The sequence below is a fragment of the Cuculus canorus genome, chromosome 3 (genome assembly GCF_017976375.1).
Source record: "Cuculus canorus isolate bCucCan1 chromosome 3, bCucCan1.pri, whole genome shotgun sequence".
NCBI classification, from domain to species: domain Eukaryota; kingdom Metazoa; phylum Chordata; class Aves; order Cuculiformes; family Cuculidae; genus Cuculus; species Cuculus canorus.
This window is the reverse complement of record NC_071403.1, coordinates 115,143,230-115,154,962: the sequence shown is the minus strand read 5'-3', so window position 1 is coordinate 115,154,962 and position 11,733 is coordinate 115,143,230. Positions and strand designations below refer to the sequence as shown.

The 11,733-nt window shown below is 43.5% G+C and overlaps 1 protein-coding gene across 1 annotated transcript; it reads left to right on the top strand.

Annotated features, from left to right (window-relative positions):
- The first annotated feature begins 3,091 nt into the window (after positions 1–3,091).
- NT5C1B (5'-nucleotidase, cytosolic IB) lies at positions 3,092–11,502 on the top strand. Its single transcript, XM_054061951.1, has 6 exons — positions 3,092–3,583; positions 4,226–4,393; positions 7,861–7,990; positions 8,511–8,633; positions 9,321–9,505; positions 10,418–11,502. The coding sequence occupies exons 1-6, from the start codon at positions 3,455–3,457 to the stop codon at positions 10,754–10,756; spliced, it is 1,074 nt and encodes a 357-aa protein (XP_053917926.1). The 5' UTR covers positions 3,092–3,454; the 3' UTR covers positions 10,757–11,502.
- The last annotated feature ends 231 nt before the right edge of the window (positions 11,503–11,733 follow it).

The window sequence follows — 11,733 nt, the reverse complement described above, 5'->3', positions numbered from 1 at the left end:
GTCATATTGCATATTCTTAGCATGACAGTCAGGATTGAAGATTGCTTGAAGCTCACTTGAAGCTCGACTCCTGCTCATCTCACTATTTTAAATGTTTGAAAACATTTCACATCTTTCCAGATAGAAGTAGGCATCAAAACAAATAAAAAAAAGAAAAAATAACTTGGGTTTTTTTTTCATTAGTAATGCACTTTGAGGTCTTTCTTGAACAAGAACTTCTCAATCTTACTTAGTGTTTGTTCTTAACATATGAAAAGTATTGGCAGCTTAGGCAGGTGAACATATTTTTCATTCTACTACTTATAACAGGCTTCAGAGTATGTGCATGACTGACTTCTGCTGCACAAATACTATCAAAAAAAAGTACATGCAAAGATAACAACCCTTATTCTTTTTTGCTTGGTTAAATGCAAATATCCTACAAATTAATGGGTGATAGAAAATCTCTTTCCTTTCTAGCTTAGCTCAGAAACCACAAAATCATTCCATTTTGGATCCATTCCTATTTCTCATACTCCCCAGGAGATTTAGTAAAAGCAAGACATAGCTTTTTCCTGGAACCCCATGGGCTTTACTACATTTTTTCGATGCAGATAAGGCTGCTACACGCTGTGTTTGGAAAGTCAAGATTCCATTTATAAGGTGCCGAAGCAGGACGGCTTTCATGTTAGGCCCTCAGTTCACAATCTCCAGCAAAAGAGGAAACGGAGGGTATGGCAGCAGCAAACAACTGAGCACAGAACAGAGACATCGTAGTTCAGTGCATATGTTCACACAGCTGAGTGCTATGTTGAGATACCACATGGGTCTGGAGAGTAAAATATTTATGTTAGCATAGCATTGCTTTCAGCAGCAGCACTTCAACAGCACTGCTTGGGCCCAGGACCAAGGTACCATCCTTTAAGTTTTTGAGTGTCTTGCAAAGGTTAAAAGGAGTCTTGATCGCTCGACTGACGACTCTTTTCCCTAGCAGATTTTGCTCCTCAGTACATGGCGAGCATTCAGCCTGGGTAGAGCTCTGGGAAATGCACTGTCATAGGTTAATGCAGACAGAGAGATGACAGTTTGCCTTGAGAAGCACTAGCAAACTGGTTCCTGATTCCTTCTGTCCTTTTCTCCTCTCTTCTAAGGGCAATGGACCCATCTGTAGTATTTAACCAGGAATAGCCTCTTTTTAAATATCGCTTTTTTAATGGATGCTGAAGTTTCTGAGCAGGACAGTAGTGGTGACCACAAACACCTGTTCTGTGGCTTGAACCTTTTTTCCAGACTGTCCCAATCCTGGCTGCTCAGCCCAATGACAGCCTTGTAGCCACTGACGGAGCAGAGGGTTTGAAAGCAGGGATGTGCCTGACCTCACTGTCAGAAGGGGAGCAGGTGTTTTCAGTAGCATATGTTACACTATAGCTTCGAGTACACATACTGAACTGAAATTTTCAGGACCAAAATTCAAGGAAAACAAGCACATCTATTAGTAGCAGAGCCACTAAAATCAGGTTTGCTCATATTTGTGTTATCCGTTTTACACCGTCCCGTGAGAACAGCCACTTAAAATGACCCTAACTTATCTTTTCACGTCTGTCTTCCTAATACATTCCTCCCAGTACCTCTCCTTTTATCTCGTATTTCCAGTTCTCTTCTCCAGTATGGTCAACTCCCTATTTTCGTTTACTCTAACCTCTCAGTTCCCACCAATTCCCTGCTTCCAGATCTCTCCCTGGCTAGCTGGACAACAGGCAACGTGGCAGATTTGGAGGTGGCGGGTCAGCTAGGGAGCATTTGTTTGCTATTACACAGCAGAAGAACAAGTAGATAAATGCTGCGTTTGCCCTACAGTTCTCCCCCAAGTAGGGCAACAAATTGCATGTTTCTGTTGATTCTCATTAAACGTTCTAAGAATTTAAATCTCTTTGAGATCTTTATCCCTCTGACAAATTTGTTTGCAAATGAATGTCACTGGGGAATGACAGGCAGATGGTATCATATAATCACATAAGCCTCCTTTCACTTGGAAGCCACATTAAAAAAAAAGAGGGGAAAAAAAAAGGCACAAAAATACCAAACAGAACAGGCAAAAGTAGCAAAAATAATCACGCTCCTTTTAGGAGACTGGATGGAAGCAGAAAGATCTGACAATTTGACAAAGATTTTGCAGTGATCAGGGTCAGAAGTAATGCTTACAATTTCCCTTCAAAATGTTCAGATTCCTTTGGATGGTGCTTACATGTGTCATGACGTACAGATACCACTGAGCCACAGGCTGCAAACAACTGCAAAGGCTGTGGGTCACTGCCTGTACCAGCTCAGGAGAATATCTGCTTCCTTCCTCACTTTCCTTTCTCTCGTCCAGCCCATCAGTTTGGTGACCTTTGCTGTGGTTCAGATAGGTGTCTGCAGAGCCAGCATTCCAGAGAGATATGTATTAGATATTGCCCATAGCTCTTTGTGGCATTCAGGACTTTAGGACCAGCCAAATCACGTGTCAGAATAACAGTTCGTTGTGTGCTCGGAATACACCCTGAACACCACTGTGCAAATTACTGTTTCTTAAAGGTACTTTTGGCCTTGCTGTGTGGAACAAAGGACTCCAAGCCGTAGAATCATAGAAGGGTTTCAGTTGAAAAGGACCTTAAAGCTCATCCAGTTCCAACCCCCTGCCATGGGCAGGGACACCTCCCACTGGCTCAGGGGCTCCAAGCCCCATCCAACCTGGCCTGGAACACCTCCAGGGATGGGGCAGCCACAGCTTTCCTGGGCAACCTGTGCCAGGGCCTCATCACCCTCACAGTAAAAAATTTCTTCCTAATATCTAATCTAAATCTACCCTCTTTCAGCTTCAAATCGTTACCCCTCATCCTATGCCTGCACTCCCTGATAAAGGTCCCCTCTCCAGCTTCCCTGTAGCCCCTTCAGGTACCGGAGGCTGCTCTAAGGTTTCCCCCGGAGCCTTCTCGAGGCTGAACAACCCCAACTCTCTCAGCCTGCCCTCACAGCAGAGGCGCTCCAGCCCTCTGCGCATCTTTGTAGCCCTCCTCTGGACCAGTTCCAACAGTTCCACATCCTTCTTATGTTGGGGATTCCAAAACTGGGCACAATACTCCAGGTGCGGTCTCATGAGAGCACAGTAGAGGGGGAGAATGCCCTCCCTCGCCCTGCTGGCCACGCTTCCTTCGCCGCAGCCGAGGACACGGCTGGTTTCTGGGCACACACGTTGCCGGCTCAGGTCGAGCTGCTTCTCCCCGAGGCCCTTCTCCGCAGGGCACCTCTCCACCACATCATCCTGTACCGAAACCGCGGAGTCTGCGGTTCTGCGCGCCGGGGGAGGGCCGGGCAGCCCCGGGCGCTGCGGAGCTAAAGTGAAAGCTCGATCCCGCGGTGCCTTCGCCCTGCCCGAGCGGGGAGGAGCCGGGGAGCCGCCAGCGCCACCGCTTCCCCCTCCTCCCCGCCCGGCACCATGAGTGGCTCCGGCTCGGAGGCGCCGCAGCCCCCCGAGGATGCGGAGCTCCGGGGGCAGGAGGATGAGCAGGACTGGGCGGCGGCCAAAGCTTTCTACGACAACCTGGTTTCCAAGAAACCCCGGCCGGTGAGGGGCAGGGGACGCGACGGGGGTGCGGGGGTGGTCCAGGGGCTGGGGGATGCTGCCGGAGGCTGGGGGATACTCTCGGGGGGTGCAGCCGGGGAAGAGGGGGCGCTGTCGGGGCTGGGGGATGCTGTCAGGGGCTGCGGGATACTATCAGAGTCTGGAGGATGATGTCAGGGGCTGGGAGGTGCTATCAGGGCCTGGGAGATGCTTTCGGGGGCTGGGGGATGCTGTCGGGGCTGGGGATGCTGTCGGCGGATGCCATCGGGGCTGGGAATGCTGTCGGGGGATGCTTTCACGGGATGCCATCGGGGCTGGGAATGCTGTCGAGGGATGCTGTCGGGGGATGCTTTCACGGGATGCCATCGGGGCTGGGGATGCTGTCGAGGGATGCTGTCGGGGGATGCTTTCAGGGGGTGCCGTCGGGGCTGGGGATGCTGTCGGGGGGTTCCATAGGGGCTGGGAATGCTGTCGGGGGATGCTTTCAGGGGGTGCCGTCGGGGCTGGGGATGCTGTCGGGGGATGCTTTCAGGGGGTGCCGTCGGGGCTGGGGATGCTGTCGGGGGATGCTTTCAGGGGGTGCCGTCGGGGCTGGGGATGCTGTCGGGGGATGGTGCCCGGCGCCACCCTCCGCTCGCTCCGCAGCCCAAGCCCCAGCATGCCATCACGGTGGCCGTCTCCTCCCGAGCCCTCTTCGACCTGGTGGAGGAGCGGCGGATCTACGAAGAGCAAGGGGTGGAGAAGTACGTGGAGTACCAGCAGGACAACGAGAACGTCACCCTCAAACCCGGCCCGGCTTTCCACTTCGTTAAGGTACCCGGGCGGGGCTGGCAGCGAGCGGAGGATGCGGCGAGGGCAGATTTCGGGAAGAGGAGGAGCCCCACAGCCTCCTTGGGCGGAGATAATTCTCGCCCGGGGAAACGTTGTGGGGACTTGTTGACCGTAGTCGTGCATCGGCTTCCTCTTCTTTCCTCCCTTTCCCTCTTTCTTTTCCTTTCCTCTCTCTTTCCTATTCTCTCCTACGCTTCTCCCTCTTCTCTTCCCCTCTTTCCCCCTTCTGTCCTTCTCTCTTCCCCTCTTTCCCCTTCTCCCTCTCCCTCCTCTCTCTCACTTCTCCTCCCCTCTTCTTCTTATCTCCCTCTCTTCCTCCTGCCTTCCCCTCCTCTCCCTCCTCCCTTGCACTTCTCCTCCCCTCTCCTCCTTATCTCTCTCCCTTCCTCCTCCTTTCCTCTCCTCTCCCTCCTCCCTTTCACTTCTCCTCCCACTCCTCCTTATCTCTCTCTCTTCTTCCTGCCTTCCCCTCCTCTCTCTCTCACTTCTCCTCCTGTCCCTTTCTCCCTCCTTCCTTCTCCTCCTCTCCCTCCTGCCCCTCCTCTCCCTCACTTCTCTGCTATTCTCTTCCCCTCCTCTCCCTCTCCCCTTCCCTTCCCTTCCCTTCCCTTCCCTTCCCTTCCCTTCCCTTCCCTTCCCTTCCCTTCCCTTCCCTTCCCTTCCCTTCCCTTCCCTTCCCTTCCCTTCCCTTCCCTTCCCTTCCCTTCCCTTCCCTTCCCTTTTCCTTCCCTTCCCCTCTCTTCTTTCCCTTTTCCCATCCTCTCTCTCCTCTTTCCCCTTCCAATGGCAGTAATGCTGAACACCTGTGGGATAGCTCATGCTGTTGGCACCACTAGAACCGCAGTTTTACCCCTTTGTATCACACTCTGTATCCCCCAGCTCCCTGCCTCCCATCTGAACCGTGGGGAAGGAGCAGCCTACTTTTTCTGCTGGACACGAGGCACAAGAAGCACCTTTCCTTTTAAGACCGTTTTCAGTTTAAATAGGTCCAAATTATTTTAAGTGTGTTGCAACCTCGCCTTCCTCTCCCCTCGAAAAAAACAAAACCAAAACATCTTAGTTCCTCATTCCATTTTCATGTTTCACTTACAATAGGACTACTATGATTAAGGCAGCATTGATTCAATATTATTCCAAGTACTTTGTTCAGAAATTAGCCCTTTTTTTGTTTTGGGTCAGCTTTCATTTTTCCTTGCTTTCATTGTCACTCCGAAAATTGTTCTTGAGGACCAGAAAAAGAAATAAACTCCCTAACTGGGAGTCAGGGTTTAAGCAGAGGTGAAATGGAATATTTTGCTTATTGCAAAAGATAAGAGAAATGACCAAGGTAAACAGCCTCCAGCATGGAAAGCAAATGAAATTATAAAAAAAAAAAAAAAAAAGAAAAAAAAACTATAAATATGTTTGGTTTTGAGGAACACAGGGTTTAGCAGGACTAATTTGAAAAAATGCCATCTACAGAGTTCATTTTATGTGCCTGCAGAATTGTTTGTTAAGCTCCACCACAGCAATTTTAGAAAATCCATTTGATCATAATTCGTACTCATACTCGCTGATGGTAGAGTTGTGACAGAATACTTCCTTCAGGTCTTAAAAGTGAATTTCCATTGCTTCATTTGTAGTCTAAGGCTAAAACATTTTCAGCATTGCTGATCAGCTTTTGAAATTACTTAGTGGAAAAATTACTTAAATCAATATGCATGCTGTTCTGAATGTAACAGATAGCTGTTAATAGCATTAATAGCAACAGCATACTAAAGGTATTTTTAGCATAAGAGCATGGTCATAAAATAATTCACTTTGTCCACCAATAAGGCTATGCTGACTAGCAAATTTACTGTGTCTTTTCCTATCTGTAGCAGCAATAGGTAGCATCCCTGCTAACACAGTCAGTTTTCAAGAGATTTTGTCAAGAGTTCAGTGTCAAATTGGCTTATTTTCTTGGCTTCTTTTCCCTTCCAGTGTGATTCTTGCATTTGAATTCTTTATATTTTTTAAGATATTCATAAATTGCTTAGGCACAGGAATCATTAGGCTAGAGAACTGCAAGTTAGTTGTGTGATGCTTTCTAATTGGAAACAAAGAAATCAGAAAGAAATAATATTTTTTTTTGGGGGGGTTCCTTTATTGAAATCTTTAAGATACTAACTTAAAAGTGTTGTATCTCCTGCTTGTAGCAGTCGAGAATCATAATTGCAGGTCAAGATCTCCTTGGACTGCAAATTGTACAAGCACTGGACAAAAAATGTCATCCACTCTTCTTTGTTCTCTAATATATTGATAAATTCTCAGTGTAGTAGAGTATTAGCAGTAGAAATGGGTTATGGCCCCACGCTAAGATTTTTTCCCAGGGCCTTATACCAGGCTTTCACTTAGAGTTTTCCTAAGCATAGCCTCATGTGACATAGCCGTGCTTTTTAAAGTGAAATATATTTTAATCCTTAACAACTGACCTGACTTTTTAAAGCACCTTAATGAAAATCAACCCATCTTGTATTCATTTGATGATTCATTCTTGACTTTATTGCCGTAATCCCAAGGAATTCCATTCAAGGGTCAAGATCCCAAAGTAGAGGCTTGTGTATAAACCTAGAGCTTACTCCAAAAGGGTAAAATTCTAAATAATATTAGAGAACAGATGGGTATAGAGAGAGATGAGCAGATGGATGGAAGGTCAAAGTGGTAAGACTGCCAAACTATGGATATAACGTGTTCGCCCGTTATCTTAGAAGGCATCTTAAATTAATCAAAACCTGTCTGTTTTATTACTGCAATTAGAAATGTTCGAGGAAATCATGCTTGACAGGGTGCGGTTTGTTATTCATTACTTAAAGACAGTCCTTGACACCTGGCTGCCTGACCTGTGTCAGTAAACCTTTGCATAAGTATGCAGCCCAAATTCACATTTGTATATGCAAAACAAGTAGTTGCAAATATAAATTCCTTTACAGTGTTTCCTTAAAATATATTAAGCCATTTGAACAGGAAACTTGTTCATCTCTGAAAAGCAGACCTTTATGTTCCTGGAAAAAAAGTTTGATATCCAAAACAAACAAGCAAAAAAATTCAAAGGGAAATTAGAACAAACTGAAGTCCACCACCTTGAGCCAAAGCAAAATAACTTTAAAAAATAAAAGGTTAGCAGGGATTGTGATAATGTTCATCAGTGCATTGATTTATTCTGGATGATCATGGTGCCCCAAGAAAAAGGTTCCATGATGTAAGTTAAATTGTGTAACTCAGCAAGACAAACTTACTTACTTCCTTTCAAATGAACCCAATAAACGGTTGCTGGGAGCAACAGAGTAGAAAGGAATGAAACGAGTTTAGCAAGTGAAATTCAGGTATTTCACATTCTTCTTTAAGGCAGTCCCATCACTGAAACCACCTTGATTAAGAAGCAAGGCACGCTCAACTTATCTATTGTCTGCTACGTCTTCACCCTACAGGCGCTGGAGCATGTCAATGCCCGGCTTCTGGAGCTGTACCCGGATGATGAAGAACGATTTGATATTGTTCTGATGACTAATAACCATGCCCAAGTGGGAGTGCGACTGATAAACAGCATCAATCACTATGGTAAGTAAAACGAATACTACCTTCTAGTACTGTACTGTTGCACACTAAAATGAATTCATTTTATTTTTCCTCTTCTGACCTTGATAAAAAACAGCTTCTTTGATGCTGACGCACATTCCTTAGAGGATGATGTTTATTTTTGGGTGTCTGCATAAGTGAGATAATGTTAACCAGATTTTGGTCCAAAGCTCTAGACTTAACTAGATTTTTAGATTCAAGTTTGAATCTTAATTTCTGAGGAGTCCTTAAGCTTTTTGTGGTTTGGTATTTACAACCCCTATACATATACCTTCACATCAGTTATTCTGTTTTCTTACAGGGATTTATATTTTAGATTTTCAAGGAGAAAGGACTGGTCAAACATTGTAGTCAGCTTAAGTTATCTAACTTGTTGAAATTACAGTGAACATATTTTTTAAGCTTACTGTCAGCTGTAGGCTCATGTAGCTTTTCATGGGTTCTTTTTACAGGTTTGTAGTGCAAGGCAGTGTCATACCTTCTTTTGCTGTTCTTATTTTAGGCTTAACAATTGAACGTTTCTGTATGACGGGAGGAAAAAGCCCTATTGGATACTTGACTGCATATCTTACAAACTTGTACCTCTCAGCAGACTCTGAAAAAGTGCAAGAAGCTATAGAAGCAGGTTAGAATTGACTCTCTTTTGTTACTCTCTTTTGTCATTGAGCTTGTTAAAAACTGAATATATTGTGTCTTTCACAGAAAGTAGTGCCGCTTCGTCAAATGCAGCAAGTCACAAGTTTGTATGGTGCAAACTTATCAGGTTTTTTTTACTTGATCAAATAAAAACACGTTATTTATCTGTATTGTTCCTCTCTGACCATTCAGTCTGATAATAATGACAACATAATCACCCTTTAGCTTTTTTGCATCTTCCTGTCTTCTATGCTATGAGAAAGGAACTCCCAAACTCCTGTACATACCTGAGCATCTCTGTTCAACTTCTGTTTGAATAGTCATCTCATTGATAGTACTTAAAAAAACCCAACTGATTTGTTTTGTTAAAAAAGCACATAGTTTGATCCAACAGTCTCCTTGGAATTTCCTCCTTTGTCTCATTTACAGCACACCTTGGGGATGAGTTTTGTGTATTCTTACATGGAAGCAGAAGGTAGCATTGAAGAAGTTATATCAATGGGACAGATTCCATGCATTTGTGTTAAAGAACACACATTACTAATTAGCTTTAGTATTCCTTTCTGCTTACTATTTGTAAAGGTCACCACAGATAAGATGTTGGAACTGAACCACTGCCAGTTTAGCGAATGACTTCACAGGACACGCTAACCGAGGTTCTCTGACTGATTTTCAGGCATCGCAGCAGCTACAATGTTCACTGCCAACAAAGACGTTGCTTACTCGGATACGCAGTTGAGAGTGGCATTCGATGGGGATGCGGTTCTCTTTTCTGATGAATCAGAACAGATTGTCAAAGAGCAAGGATTAGATAGATTTTTTGAACATGAACAGCTGAATGAAAATAAGCCTCTTGCACAGGTTTGTACTTTTGGAATCAGTGAGTTTTCAAAACATCTGTTTAATTTTCACTGCTGCTGTATTTCTCCAGTGTCCCCAGTGTGTATATATTCTTTGTGAAAGCCAATTGCCCTATTTATTTCCTTTTTTCAAGGATACTCCTTAAAATGCACGTTTGACATGAAAGAGCCACAATTACAGTCTTTTCACTAGATCTTTCATTTTACTGAGAGAACTGCATATATAAAACAGTGACTTACAGTTGTATCATTAGAAAAAGGAAAGGCTACTACTGTTTTCCTTTTTTTTTCTTATCAGATTTTGTACATAATGTTAATTTTGAGCACTAGGATATTATTATTATTGAAACAGGGCGATATCTGTACTTATTCCCAAACAGAATTATGCCATATGTCTAAAATCCACAACTATTTTAACATTAGCTTAAATAGAAAGACCAGTTATGCTGTTGTGAAAAATGGTATAAATTCAGAATCAAAGCTTGATTTATGAAAGTAGTCTGGAAGGAGTTCAGTGATGTCTTTGTAATTACGTGTCTTACTGAATTTTGCACAGGAAAAAAAAATGCCCCTTGTGTTTCATATTAAAAAGAGTTAAGTGATTCTAAAGAATATTTTATTAAATTTAAGATCTATAGTTATAACTTTATATTGTAAGAGATCTCCTAAGTATTAGTGAGAATCAGTTTTCTGCTGATCATACCATGGAGGATTATGGTTTTAACTTTTCTCCATTTTGTGAATTCCTAGTGAGAGTGCAGATCCATTTGGACATACTACATAAAGAATTTGCTGAGTAGCGTAGCAGTAGGGAAAGAATCCTATGTGTAACTGGCAATCTGAAATAAACTAAAAGATGATTTTGGGGATCTGTGGATAAATACTAAATATGTTTCTGGTATTTCAAACTCAGGGTCCTTTGAAGGGCTTCCTGGAAGACCTAGGGAAACTCCAGAAGAAGTTCTATGCAAAAAACGAACGGTTAAATTGTCCCATAAGAACCTTCCTGGTCACAGCCAGAAGTGCAGCAAGCTCTGGAGCCAGAGTGCTGAAGACTCTTCGTAGCTGGGGTCTGGAGATTGATGAGGCACTTTTTCTAGCGGGAGCTCCTAAAGGACCAATCCTGGTGAAAATCCGCCCTCACATTTTCTTTGATGACCAGATGTTCCATATCGAAGGAGCACAGAAATTAGGCACCATAGCTGCGCATGTTCCCTATGGTGTTGCTCAGAAATACCACAAATCTGCATGACTGGATGGCACCATTAACAATAAGGTTCTTAACTCAGCCAGCCTCTACTATACCAATAGCTATGTCTGAAAACCTCTTCATTTGCATATTGTAAGCACTATATTTAAAGATTTAACTTCTGGCTAGAACAGGCTTTAAAGGAAATATTTTTAATATAGGTAAGTTTTTAATAGAGTAATTTTAATAGCATTCTTAAGCGGTTTAGTTTTTTTACCCATCTGGATCTAACACTATGGTTTTGATATTGGGAAAAGATTTGTACTGTTTTTATAGCTTGAGACATATTTTAAGAGAGAGAACAGTTATATTTTCTCTAAAATCTATTGACGGGTTATTTATAACAAAAGTCATGCTGCAATGCTAGTCCTTGACGGTTATTTCTGAAATACCCAAAAGCACAGTTTACATATAAATGTTTACCTGTCGGTAGTTTGCTTGTTAAATATGTATTCAGTAAGGTTGTTATCCCAAGGTTTCAACTTCCAGTGAAGTGTTAGCTTATTTGATCTTGTGTTTACAGGAACCCTTTATTTTTCTATGTTGTTTTCCTATTCTAATAAAGCTGGCTTTACAGACCATTGTCATTTTTCTGTGTAGAGGTTTCAGCATAATTTCCTAAGCAGTTTGTGTAATTAATGTCTCTGTGCCTCTTGCCTCCATTGGTTACTTAAAACCAGAAGTGACCACTTTCAACCAAATTCAAGAGAGAACTAGAAGTCTCAGAGACATTTAAGTTCCAATAGATTTCATAGTGCTGGGCGGGTAAGTATCTTGACAGGGACAAAGACTGAAACTTTAGAGCATACCTTTGTAACAGCAGAGAATCTACCCTGAATAATGCTGTTGATAGAGCTCCTTATTTCTTGACTAGATTCACTTAGGATTTACAGCTGTTTTGTGATCTGCATGAACTCAGTTTGGCAGCCGCACATGAGTTTCCAGGGGACAGGTGCCTGTTGCGGTATTAATACCCGTAA